The 13,182-nt window shown below is 54.6% G+C and overlaps 1 protein-coding gene across 1 annotated transcript in view; it reads right to left on the bottom strand.

Moving 5' to 3' along the window:
- TRIM35 (tripartite motif containing 35) overlaps nt 1-13,182 on the bottom strand; it is a 21,322-nt gene that overhangs the window by 4,226 nt on the left and 3,914 nt on the right. Inside the window, exons 5-21 of the mRNA XM_010583211.1 lie at nt 13,109-13,182; nt 12,245-12,335; nt 11,573-11,685; nt 9,075-9,258; nt 8,315-8,452; nt 7,487-7,573; nt 6,619-6,741; nt 5,251-5,390; nt 4,781-4,915; nt 4,426-4,655; nt 3,859-4,031; nt 3,182-3,271; nt 2,668-2,754; nt 2,126-2,316; nt 1,578-1,721; nt 1,363-1,465; nt 1,162-1,232 (exon numbers count right to left, since the gene is read on the bottom strand). Coding sequence (XP_010581513.1) covers nt 1,162-1,232; nt 1,363-1,465; nt 1,578-1,721; nt 2,126-2,316; nt 2,668-2,754; nt 3,182-3,271; nt 3,859-4,031; nt 4,426-4,655; nt 4,781-4,915; nt 5,251-5,390; nt 6,619-6,741; nt 7,487-7,573; nt 8,315-8,452; nt 9,075-9,258; nt 11,573-11,685; nt 12,245-12,335; nt 13,109-13,182 — 2,174 coding nt within the window. The remainder of the gene's footprint in view (nt 1-1,161; nt 1,233-1,362; nt 1,466-1,577; nt 1,722-2,125; nt 2,317-2,667; nt 2,755-3,181; nt 3,272-3,858; nt 4,032-4,425; nt 4,656-4,780; nt 4,916-5,250; nt 5,391-6,618; nt 6,742-7,486; nt 7,574-8,314; nt 8,453-9,074; nt 9,259-11,572; nt 11,686-12,244; nt 12,336-13,108) is intronic.

The following is a 13,182-nucleotide window of genomic DNA, read 5'->3' on the forward strand; positions in this document are numbered from 1 at the left end:
CCCCGGTGGGGCAGGGACCGCTGACACCCACTCGCTCGCCTCCCTCCGCGATTACAGGAGCTGCAGGCTGCTCGGTCCCGGGTTGTCGGGACATCCCCTGACTCCGGGAGCTGGCGCCTCGGCGGTCCCGGGAGCCCGGCAGAGCAAGCCCAGATATGGTGGGTGGTGTTTGCCGCTCCCCTGTCCCAGGCAAAGCGCCCATCCCTGCCTTCCCTGCCCCGAAACTCTTTCCCTGCCTTCCACCCTCTCAACCTTGGCCTTTCTGTTTGCATTTCTGGCCTGTGGATCCCACTGTACCCCAGGGGTACAGCGAGCAAGCCGAGCCATGGGATCGCCAGCCCTCGAACTGAATGGATCTCCAGATGGGGACCAGGAGAAAAGCAAAAACTATTCCAAGGGCACAGATACCCAGTGAGCAAAAAAAACCCAACAATGGTGTTATTCTGCTCTGGTATGAGAAACTGCTCATGCTGTGTTAGTGTTAGGCAGGGGAGACAAGGTTAAAGATAAAGCTGGCTAGGAAGCCTGTACTGGGAATGAGATATAACTGGTGTGAACCAGAGGAGTGGAAGGGAGGCATGGATGCGATGTGGCCCTCCTGGAGATAACTCTGCCGGTAGCACCGCTTTGGGCTGATGTGACCCTGGAAATGCCTAATTTAGGTACAGATGTAGCAGCACTGGGACCGATGAGGGAAAAGTAATTGGGGATGGGTTGTTCGGGAGGAGTACGGGGGGAGAAAAGGAGGTGGTGGGGCAGCAAAAGGAAAAGGGGGGAACAAAGTGTAAAGTCAGGTAAAGAAAGGTGGGCTCTCCTGAAGCCAAGACACCTCGGGATGGTGGGGATGCTGACCTGCAGAAGGTGGAGGCTCCTGCCTGGCTTTGGCTCCACAGAGGGAAGGGAGGACACAGACCACACGGCTTTGCAGCATGAGCAGGGAAATGCTTTCCCACAGCGCCGTGAGTCCCCTGGATTGGGGGGGATGCTCGGCTACGGCTCCCCAGCATCTTCAGAGGCAAGAGGGTTGCTCCTCGCAGGCCACACGCACGCTCATGGCTCAGGTTTGGGAACGGTTTATTAGTCCTTGCCAGAAAGCTGTGGCTCCAGCCACAGCTTCAGCTCGGGGCAGAGAAAAGTCGTGCCCTGGCCCTGGGGACCCACTGTGCTTCCCCAGGGCAGGACAGGTTCAGGTCCATCCACTTCGTGGGAGGGAAGAGCAGCTTGCTGTTCACCTGTGGGGAGAAGCACCCTGAGCCTGACACTGATGGGCTCCAGGCAGTGGCCCCCATGTCTGGGACCTCTGCGTGGGGCACACGTGGTGGGATGTCCCCAGGCTGAAGGGGAGGAGGATGCCGCACTCACCCCGGAGCTGATGTACTCCTCCAGCAGCAGGCACAGCTCCGAGTTCTGCTGCTGCAGGAGGTCCACTTCGGCGAGCAAGCTGGCTCTCTGCATGAGGATCTCGCTGGGCAAGAAGGGCAGAGGGTTGACGCGGCCAGTTGACGCCAGCCCCTCTGAGGTTCCCCCAGCCATGCCACCAGACTGCCCTGTCCCCAACAGCACTGGCAGGCACTCACTAATATTCCTCCAGTGCCACTGCCAGCGCATCCCACAGCTTCAACGTCGGCTTGGGGATAACGTGTGCCAGGGCTTTCCAGTACTCCTCGTCCTTGGAGCTGTCCCGTACCTGTAGCACCTCCTTTGCTGATCTGTCCTTCTCCCTGGGGGCCAGAGAACAAAGCCCTGGGGCTCAGCTCTTCACAGGTGACCAACAGCCCCATACCCCTGAGCTGCACTGAGCACCAGCGCCATCGTCACACAAATGAGCACGACCCCACGGCTGGTACCTGCCTGCCCCATGGCTTTGCTTCCCTCCCCGGGCTGCTGGTCATCTCCTGCCTGGTGGTCCCCAGCCATCCCTTGCTCAGGCACCGTCTGTACCCCCTTGCCGTGGTGGGACCCTCCTCACCCCTCTGTAGTCTTGCAGGGCAGGCAGAGGAAGCTCTTGCACCAGCCAGGGCAATACAGTCACTCCCAGCCCTGGCTGCACACCCCCATAGCCCCCTCTGTGCCCCAGTGTGGCCCCCTCCCAGTGACAACAGCCCCGCTCTGCCCCTACTCCTACCTCAGCTTGTCAAAACCCCGCACAAACGCTTTCAGGATCTTTAGGACATCATCAGCGTGGAAGTACACAGATGGAAGGGAGCCCAGCAAGCTCCGAGGGGATTTGAGCTTGTTCCTCTGGGCACCGGATCCACCGTCCTCTCTGTCCTCAGCTAGATCCGTGACATCTTCTGCACCTGGGCTGCCCTGGCTCTGGAGGGAAGGCCAGCAAGCTGGGCAATGAGCCTTCCACCACCTCCTCCTCCCCAAGAGCCACCTTCTCTCTGGGAGTTTCCACCTGCCCGCAGCCTTGTCCCTTGGCAAATTTAGGGAGCTGAGGCAAAAATTCATGTGCAGGAGGCTCTGTTCAGCCATGGCAGAAGAAGATTACAACCCCTCAGCCCTGGCATGTTCATCTCCCTTGTCCGGTCACAGGGAAACATTTCAGGGTCAACACGCTGGTCCCCCTCTCTGCCTTCCCTGGGTGTTCAGATGTTCTGCTCCCCCTTCCCTGGACCCCTGGCTCTGCTGGGCTCTCCCCACTGCTGTCCCTGGTGGTCCCACCTGGCTGACAGCCATCTCCTGGGCTTTGTACTTCAAGAAAAAATCCACCAGCTGGTACAGGTCATCCTCACTGTCAATCTCGAGGGCCTAGGGAGCAGAGGAACCAGGTTAGCGTCCCTCAAAGATGTCACAGGAGGGGGAGAGAAACGAAGAGCATTTTCCAGGAGCAGAGAGTGCCCCTCTGGCAATACCACGCAAGGCAGGAGTGGATGGTAAGAAGTGGTTAGTGTGGGACAGCTGGGGGTATCTGTGGATGGGAGAGTCTGAGAACAGGCTGGAGGGGCCCTGGAGATGTTGTTTAATTCATCAGCAGGCTGGCCTTGAGCCGAGAAGTGTCTGGCCACAGTGCTTCACACCCTCCTGCCATGCTCCTCCTGCCCCAGAGCCCCCCAGCAGCCCAGCCGGACCTTGCTGGGGCGGCTCAGTTCTGTGCCATGCGGACATGGGACAGAGAGCTTTCTCTGGTGACTGCCAGCCTTCCCTGCAGACCCTGATGGGTCAAGCCACAACTCACCGCAAAGATGGAGTCGAGCTTCATGAGGGTACGCTCGTGCCTCCCCAGTGCCTGCAGGGACCTCAGCAGCTTGCTCTCAATGAGGAAACCCTTGGGAGATGGCAGAGAAGAGGGTGGAGAGAAATAGCATGTCCAGCCCTGCACAGAAGCCAGCCCATGCCACGCTATGGCTGCACCATCCTGCGACAGCAGGCTGAGCGGGGACGGTGGGCAGTGGCTGGGCAGCGTGAGGCTGGCAGGGCCAGGAGGCTCTGGAACAGCCAGCCAGCAGACAGGGAAGGTAGAGTCATCAGCAGGGTGATGCCAAAAGGACGTCATGATCTGAAGCTCCTGTTGAGTGTCCCCAGAGGCAGGGAACAGCCTGGAGGATCAGATGCAGTAGGTTTGCCTGTGCTTATTCTGGCCTGGGGAGCTGTGGATTTGGGCAACGGTGCTGTGCCTGCCAATACCTTTTATTAGCATCATATATGTGCCACACACAGTGGAAAGACCTGGAGATCCTCTCCTGGCCTGTGGGGCAGCAATCTGACAACAGGCTGCTTGGCATAGCAAGGCAGTGCCATGCAGAAGCTTTCATCCCAAGATGTGGAGCTTGGAAGAGATCCACCACAAGCCAGAGCAACCCCAGGACAGCGTGCCTGCTCCCTGGTCAAGGCATGTGCTACATCGTCACGCACCGACTCGTCACTGATGAGCTCCAGAATCCTCTTGGCAGTCTTCTTGGAGATATTTCGCAGGGGTGTGACTCTACCCTCAACCTTCACTGTGTTTTCTTTTCCTCCTTCTCCACTGCCCACTTCTTCCTTCTCCTTCTCTCTCCCTTCCTCCTCCTGTCCCCCAGAGCTGCTCTCTGAAACATGAAGAAGGGTGAGCAAAAGCCTTTGTGCTTTGAGTGTGCTCCTCAGGCTGTGCTCCCCAGTCACATCACTGCAGGAGTCATCAGGGAAATCACAATTGTTCCCCACAACCTGGAAAGCACCCCAAAGATCTTGGGACACGAGCTGGTTCTTGGGCGGCTTGTCTGGAACTGGGAGCACTGGGCAAAAGTACAGTGCAAAGATCCCCAAGCTGGCTTGGCATGAGTCAGCTCAGGGCTGAGGACAGCCCCTGTCTGGGCTTGCAATGTCACCCCTGTAAGATCCCACCTTGCAATGGCAAGGACAGGAGTGACAGAAGGGGCTGTCATGGAGGAAGGTGAAGGTCTCCCAGTGCCACAAGGATGACAAAAGCATTGGGCATCCCACCTGTCAGGACTTCTGCAGCCAGCTTGGTCGCCATCCTCTTCACTTTGTAATGCCCAAGGGGGCCAGTGTTATTCAGGAACCAGTAACGAGGCTCTTCCCAGGGCAGTCCCAGTTGCTGAGTGTGAATGACACGGTCTGCATCGAGGGCTTTCCGCATCAGCCCTTTGGCTTCCTCCTCATTCATAAGCCAGACCTCCGTGAATTTCTCAGCATCACTGATAGCAAAGTGCCTGTGCAGAAGGGAGATGGCCCATGGAAGGAGGCTCTGTGCCCCAAAACGATGAGTCAGCTTCCCCCGCACCTCACTTAGGTGCTCTGAGGCCTCATCACAGGTGGGTGCCCATGCACACCCCACCTCATCCTCCTCTGCACCTCCTTGCACTGCCCCGTGATGCGCTCGCAGTCGGCTGCCAGGCTGTGGTTCTCCTCTCTGAACTGCTTCTCTTGGTTAGCCAGTTTTGTTCTCAGGTTATTGAGCAAGCTGTGGAGCCTGGGGAGGGACAGCAAAACTGGGCATCCCCAAAGAGGCACCTTCAGGCATACCCAGCTTGTATGAAGACTTTGGGATTTGGGGCTGCTTATCTATTACTCAGTGCCAAGGCCTGACTGACCCTGGTGCAGCTGGCACAGGTTGGCCACGGCCAGCCTATTCAAAGTGCTCTGGGGATGGCCCTGCTCTGGGCTAACCCCTACCCCTGCCCCTGCCCAGGGATGGGCTGGGACAGAGCTCGTTGGCCTGTGCTAGATGATGGGCTCCACAAAAAATGGCATATGGGAGGTAACAGCAGGTAAGGCAGAGCCCATCTTCCAGGGATGGTTTTTTACCGGTTGAGCTTCCTTTTCTGCTGGGATCTGATGATGGTGTTCTCCTCATCCTGTTTCCTAAGCACCTGAAGGTTGTACTCCAGCTTCTCCTGGTTCAGCTGATAGACAGCTTTCATCTGCTGGAGCTGCCTCTCCAGGTTCTGGCATTCCAAAAAACATGAAAACAAGCCGTGCCGTGAGCAAAAGCCACACTGAAGCCTGGATCCTACTAATCTCCAGCGTGCTGCTGCCTCCCTCCCCAAATGGCTCAGAGCCATCTGCGAACATTACACACTCTGTGTCACCTTCCAGGTTATCAATATGACAGCGAAGAAACCGCAAAGTCAGGACTGCCCTCGCTGGACTTGCCTTTTCAGGCTGACAGGGACCTTGTAACAGTAATATTTCACTTGCAGTTGTGCAAAACCTTCTAGACATCAGCCCTAGACTGTATTACCCTGAGCTTCCTAGGAGGACATCCCATGGGACACACAATGAGCCTTTCTAAAGTCCAAATGCAACATGTCCTGTTTCTACCGTGTAGCCCAGGAAACAACACACAGCAACTAGCAGGGGAGGTGTCAGTGGCAGCAGGGCTTTCTGCTGAGCAGAGGAGGCTGAATAATGCTGGGCAAAGCCAAACCTGACAGCCTAGGACCAATGCCGGGGCTGCCGTCTAGGGGACTGGCAGGATTGCAGAGAGCCACAGATGCACTGCTTTGTTGCCACCGCTGCTCGCAGAGAATGCAGTGGATTAAAAGGTATCTGTATCTCAGGGAAGCCATGGCTATGAGGTTTGGATCTGCAGCGAGAGCCCATGGTGCATATTCAGCCAGTGGTGTGCCAGGGCTGCGCTCTTCCACTGCATGCCCTCCTACCTGAGTAAGTGCAAACTCACGACAGTTCTCACACCAGGTAGACTTCATGGGCATTAGAGAAATCATGGTCTATGGCTAGATGTCAGAGGAAAAAGCTCACACCTCCTAGGCCAAGACCCTGAAAAATTTGGAAATTGGGTTGACCTGAAATGATCTGGTGTCAGGACACTCACACCGTTAAATCCTCCTATCAATCATGATGCCAGCAGTAGCAAATCCTTCGACATTTCTGAGGTGCTTCAGATGTCCTAGAGCTACAGTTCACGTGCTACAGACCTCTGAGAGCCAAGGGCAGACGGACACTGTGGTGTAGGACCCATGGAGAGGAGAGAACAGCTCCATCACCCTGTTGACACGGTGCTGGACTGTGCACGCTGAAGAGCTGAGGTGACCAGATACCAGCTGCAGCTTTCATACCACCTAGATGCCCCACAATCAGCTACGCATAGAAAACCTCAGGGAGATCTGATCCACTGCCTCCCCACATGGCACACGCCAGCCTTTTCTGTACCTGCACATCATTCTCCAGCTGGATCTTCATGCTGTTATACTCCTCCTCATCCTGCACCCGCAGCTGATTCAGCTGTTTCTCAAACTCTTCCACCTTCCTCATACGGGCATGCAGGTATTCCAGCTACAGGCAAAAGGAGAATGTCATCCATCAGTGGTGATAGCTTCCTCCCGTGATCACAGCTACTTTGGCCAGCCCAAAGCAAGGTCATGCATGGATAATAAGCCTGCAGAGCAGGCTGAAAAACTGCCCCTCTGCCCCCCACACTCCTTAGGAACCAGCTGCCTTCATGTACATGTGTCTTTCAAGGCAGCCCAGTGCTGGAGAGCAGCACTGGTCCTGGCAGCCTTTGGACCCTCACTACAAGAAAGACATTGAGGTGCTGGAGCCTGTCCAAAGAAGGGCAACGAAGCTGGTGAGGGGCCTGGAGTACAAGTCTCATGAGGAGCGGCTGAGGAACTGGGGTTGTTAACCTGGAGAAAAGGAGGCTGAGGGGAGACCTTATCGCTCTCTACAACTACCTAAAAGGAGGTTGTAGCAAGGTGGGGGTCAGCCTCTTCTCCGAAGTAACGAGTGATAGGGCAAGAGGAAAGGGCCTCAAATTGCACCAGGAGATGTTTAGATTGGATATTAGGAAAAATTTCTTCACTGAAAGAGTTGTCAAGCACTGGAACAGGCTGCCCAGGGAAGTGGTTGAGTCACCATCCCTGGAGGTATTTAAAAGACTTGTAGACATGGTGCTTAGGGCCATGGTTTAGTCGTGGACTTCGCAGTGCTAGGTTAACAGTTGGACTCAATGATCTTAAGGGCCTATTCCAACCTAAATGATTCTATGAGTCTACGATTCTAAATCTCACATGGTCCTTACCTCCTGCGCATTGTGGGCCTGGATGGCTTCCTCCCATTTCCTCCTGTTGTTGTCCAGCAGCTCTCGCCGTTCAAGCTCAAAAGCCTTCTGTGAAGGAGACAGAGCCCTTCACCATCATGTTGGCACCACTCGTTGCCAACCTTACACTGGCCCAGGCTAGCAGCCTCCAGGAGAGGATCAGCTGCAGACTGGTGCCACTGTCCAATGAACACATACTGTTCCCTCCTCTCCATGCCAGGACCCTGCTGGCAGACACCTCACACTGCGACCCAACGGGGACTGCTGCTATCAGCCACCCAGAGCTGGGAGGGATGCTCTGGGTGGTGGGTAGCTCTGCAAGTTGACTGGAAATCATTGCTTGATGATTAGCAGCGGAGCTTGGTCAGACAGCCACCCGATTTCACCTTACAAGACACTTAATGGGGAGAGATGCCCTCACTCAGCAACAAATGCAGGTTTGATCTGTGAGGTGGGACTTGGTGCTCTACAGAGGGTAAGGCTAAAGAACCACAGTGGTCCTTTCTGGCTTTTAGAGATGAATAATCAGCCATCAAGCAGCAACAGCTTTCACATGCCACCGAGTTGCTCTGCACTGAACCACAGTCATTCACAGCACAGAACAAACCAGTCCCTCAGCACTCAGCACCATTCAGTGCTCCTGCTTGGCTGGATTTCAGCCTCATTCACCAAGACATCAGCCCTGCTGCTCTGGACAGTAGTCAACCCAGCCAGTGCAATGAGCCTGAGGCTTTTTTGCCATAGATACGGAGAAGCAAGCGGCTGCAGGTTTTCTCATTGGACTCTTCCTTCACCATGTGAACTGGCTACCTCAATCTGCAGGAGTTCATGACGGTAATTTTTCAGCATGAGCCTGATCTGTTCCTCCATTCTCTCCAAAAGCAAGTGAATATCATCTGACTGCTTCTTAATGGCCCACACGTATTGTTCATCTTTGTTTTTCAGCTCCTGGAGGAAGAGAGCAGATGCTGAAATCAGAGAGAAGTATTTGACCAGGAGTCCTCAGGGGCTAAGTGAGATGGTAAGACCCAGACACTGCCTTTTCCAAAGGAGAAGAGGAGTTGAGAACAAAGAGCCAAAGTCAAGAGGTAGTTAGGAGGGAAGATGGGAGGAAAGACAGATCATCGCTGCCAAAAGGTCCAGGTGAGATGGAGTGGGAGGTGACATGCTGTGCCTGCAGACATACCACTCCTTCTCTGGGGGCCAGGGAACCTGCTATGGGGAAGGCTTTCTTCTCTCTACAAAAACACTCCCCCTCTCTGCTCATTTGCCTTTTTTTATGGTGCAGTCTGGGACCTGCCAGTTTGTCTTACTGCTGCCAGTGTCCTGTGTGTCTTGTCCTTGTACACTGAACAGTGCCAGGGCACCCGATCTCATCATCCACATTGGGATGCCGGCACTGCAACTCCTGGCACAGTTTTGACCCAGACCAACTGACACTACACAGATCCCTGCCAGGTACTGGTGAATTGAAGAGCAAGACAGGGATGGCCACTGCTTTAGAACAGCATTCTTCAGAGCTTAAAACCCCCCATTCTTCCCAGTTGCCCCTGCCTGGTCCCCACGCTACCTGCTGCAGTTCACTGATGAGCTTGTTCTTCTCCTCCAGAAGCAGCGCGCACTGCTGCTGCTGTTGGTTCAGCAGCTGCCACAGCTCCTGTGGGATCGTCATCTCCTTGGCCAAGGCCCACTTGGAGGTGATCTCCTCAAACTTGTATGTGCTAGACTTGGCTTCATTCTCCAGCTTCTCCACCCTGCAGGCAGTAAGGAGCACACAGCAAACGGGGAGCTGGTGCAGGGCAGCAAGTTCTTCAGATGTGGTTCAGTGGCCTACGCTGCAGGAGCACTTTCCTGCATAACCCAGTTTGAATTCAAAGTGGCATCAAGATATCAGTGGAGCAGTAGCTTTCTTGCAAGTGCTTGTCAGAACATCAGACAAGGGCAGAGCTGGCATCCTGCAGTCCCTTCTCTTCAGACAGGCATTTCCCCAGCTCTGCCCTTCCCCAGTGCTCTAACAACCGCTTATTTGGAGGAGAAAAGACTAAAGAGCTCAGCTCAAGCAGCAGTCACCTTCACATGGAGCACTAGTTCTGCAAGCGAGCTGTCTCTGGGCAAGAGGTGATGTACAAGCAGTGCCAAACAGCCTCCCAGCTACGTCTAGACTTGGTAGTCAAACTGTCCAGAGACCATACTCCAGCTAAAGCCAAATGGCACTGAACAGCCGACATCCATATTACAAAAGTCTTTCCTCTTCCAAACAGAGGCACCATCCAACGTGCTCTGGGGATGGCTCTTGGGTCATCTTGAACATCTTGAACAGTGGCCACCACCTCTGCCAACCCCAAACCTGCTCTACAGGCCGTTGCTGGACACACCACCCAGTTCCTTAATGAGATTCCCACAGGGAATCCCACTGAGCAAGGGACACACATCCTGCTACAGCCAGCCTCACATAAAATGTTCCTACAGTGCCCTCCAAAGGCAGTAGGAGCAAAAACCTCAGTGTTTCCTAGCTGGTCTCGGAATCCTGGGGCCAGGGCTGAAAGAGCCAGTCCCTTGGACACTGCCCAGCTCCGCTGGTGAAGCAGGACAGATTTGCCCAGGAAGGCATACAGAGAGGATCAGAGAATAACCGAGGCTGGAAGGGCTTCGGGAAATCTCTGGCTCCTGGTCACAGCAGGATTAACTTCAACGTCAGAGCAGGTTGTGCAGGGCCCTGTCCAGGTATGTGCTGAATATCTCCATGGAGGATCTCTACACCACCAGGGGCTCCTGACCCAGCATCTGACCACCCTCACTGCAAAGACCTTAATACCCAATTTCTCAAATTAGCACAGCCTCACGTTCTTCCCACTCCTCACACACAGCCTGATGTGGCTGTCCCCACACATTCCCATAGTATGGCTAATAACTACTCCTATCTCTCTGACTGGAGCGTAACCTCTGGAAACAGGCCATTTACTGAGACACCTCTTAGCCCAAGGTGGCACATTCTTTACCACGGTGTCACCTCCAGGCTCAGGAGAGCTGCTCAGCAAGCCAGAAGCAAGGGCAGCTGCACCTGTGCTTCTCAAGCAGGAAGACCACAAGTATACGTAGTACAGGCTCCTGGTGAAAAGTTGAGAACAAGCTGCGTTTCTCACACTCTGGAGCTCTAGATGTGATGGGTCTGGAGGAGATTGGTAACCAGCCAGTCCGTAGTACTGCAGTGCCACCTGGGGAAGCCACCAGCCTTGTCCTTGTCCAGGTTTTGGCTGGGACAGAGTTAATCTTCTTCCTAGTAACTGGTACAGTGTGTTTTGGATTTAGTGTGAGCATAATGTTGATAACACATCGATGTTTTAGTTGTTGCTAAGTAGCGCATATCCTAAGTTAAAGATTTTTTCAGTTTCCCATGCTCTGCCAGCAAGCAGGTGTACAAGAAGCTGGGAGGGAGCATGGCCAGGACAGCTGACCTGAACTTGCCAAAGGGATATTCCATACCATAGGATGTCATGCTCAGTACATAAACTAGGGGGGTCATGCTCAGTATATAACTAGGAGGAGTTGGCTGATAGGGGGGGATCACTGCCTGGGCATTGGTCAGTGGGTGGTGAGCAATTGCATTGTGCATCATTTGTCTTTTCTTGGGGTTTATTTCCTTTTTTTATTATTATTATTATATTCCTTTCCATTACTATCATTATTTACTATTATTATTATTGTTAGATTATATCTTATTTTACTTTAGTTATTAAATTGTTCTCATCTCAACCCACAAGTTATTTTTTTTGATTCTCCTCCCCATCTCACTGGGGGGGGGAAGAGTGAGCAAGCAGCTGTGTGGTGTGCCTAGTTGCTGCCTGGGGTTAAACCATAACAACCTGCAGAGCTCTATAGAGATCCAGCTGTGGCAGGTGGGACCCGGAGGTTCTTTGTTTGCCTAAATTTTCCTTTTGAACATAAATTCAGTGTAGCCCTAACTGCTAAGCGTTCCTGGATGACCGGCATTAGAATGTCCTCAGAAAGCTGCACCAACATTTGCACTGCTCCTTCCCAGCAGCGCAGACCCACTGTGCAGTCTCTTACCTCTGTAGCTTCAGCTCTGCCTCCTCTGCCCTCCTTTGCATTTCTCTCAAGTCAGCAGCCACTTGGATATTTGTCACCATCTGCGTGCCATCAAAAAGCAGCTTGGCCAGCCTCTGTGAAGGAGGTGGTACATATCTCATACCCAGAGACTTGAGCTCTGGAAGGAGGGATACTGGAGCAACTTTTGCTATGCCTGTCCACAGTCTGGCTCCTATCCCTATGCCGAGGTGCCTATGTGGACCTATAAGCCCTGTCTTCCCATGCTATGTCAAGATTGAGGAGCACTGCATGGACCTCAATGCACCCGTGGGTCCTCCCTCTCCTTGGAAAGCCCTGCAGGCCATCAGCACCAAGAGGAATGTGCTCAGAGCACCTTCTTGTTTTGCTTCCCCTGCATGTGCAGATGAGGCTAGGTGTCTGAGTTGGGGTTTGGATGCACAGCGTCAGACCCAGATCTTTCCAATCCATGGGCTGCTTGTCACAGGGAAATCATATCCCCAGGATCTGGCCCAAGAATCACTCCCCACTCAGTCCTGAGGAGTTTCTGTCCCTGCTTCTTCTCACATAAATGCTGCTCTGTGACACTAAGCACCGCCCAAAGGTAAAACGAGGGTAAAGCCAAATGTCTAGAGGTCAGGGACCCGAGAGGACCTTCCTGTCCTACTGCCGCACCTGCCTGCTCTCCTCAATCTGCTTGTGGCTCCTTCTCTGCTCTTCCTCCACCTGAGCCACCTTCAGCTCCACATCTTCTCCAAGAGCCTCCCTGGGCAGAAAAGGGGAAAAAACAGAACATTTTATAAGACACCATCTTTCTAATGCTCGGAGAGGGCCTTGGATCTGGGATCCCAGCCCAGACCGCATGGTTCAGCACAGCACACTTCGCTGTCTCTTCCCCTCAGTACATTTAGTCCCAGGTCAGGAGGTCCCCACAGTTGCAGAAAAGAGACAGGAAAGGGTAGGACAGCCTCCTCGAGGGAAAATGGGGTCCAGGCTTCCCTTTCTGGAGCTGGGAGTGCAGCCCACGGCTGGTTACTGCTGCAGCACAGGGCTGGGGGGCTCAGCCCTTGTTTGCTTCTCAAGGGGAGGAGGGCAGAGGCTGTCTGGGGGCAGCCCTTGGGTGGGGTGACTGTGGCGGACCCTTGCCTGGCCATGAAGACAGCCCGCTTCTGTCTGGAGCCATTTCGGTATTAGCACCGACCCCATGCTAGTTCCTTGGGACCCTTAGTGTAACCTAAAGGGAACGCTCTGGGATCAGGAAGGAGAAAACAGGAGAAAAAAGGGTAAGGGATCTGGAACCGGCACTGGTTTGAGGGTGGGGACGTCCACCACGGTGCCAGTTCGGGAAGAGGAAACCCTCCCAGTTCGGGGAAGAGGAAACCCCCTGTGACCAGACGCGGGGTCCGGGGAGGAGGTGCGCGACTTGGTGCCGGCTGGGAGCAGGGAAGGGGCCCGGGCCCAGCTCGGGTTGAGGGGGAGCCGGCTGGCGGTGCAGGCCGCCACAACCGGGGCGCTGGCGGACGAGCCCCCGTCTCTCACCGGCGCTTGGCATCGAGGCGGGCGGCGAGGCGGCGGCGGCGGGCGGCGATTCGCTCCTGGGGGCCGGGGCCGGG

The sequence above is a fragment of the Haliaeetus leucocephalus genome, unplaced genomic scaffold (genome assembly GCF_000737465.1).
Source record: "Haliaeetus leucocephalus isolate CR32 unplaced genomic scaffold, Haliaeetus_leucocephalus-4.0 Scaffold871, whole genome shotgun sequence".
In the NCBI taxonomy this organism is placed as follows: domain Eukaryota; kingdom Metazoa; phylum Chordata; class Aves; order Accipitriformes; family Accipitridae; genus Haliaeetus; species Haliaeetus leucocephalus.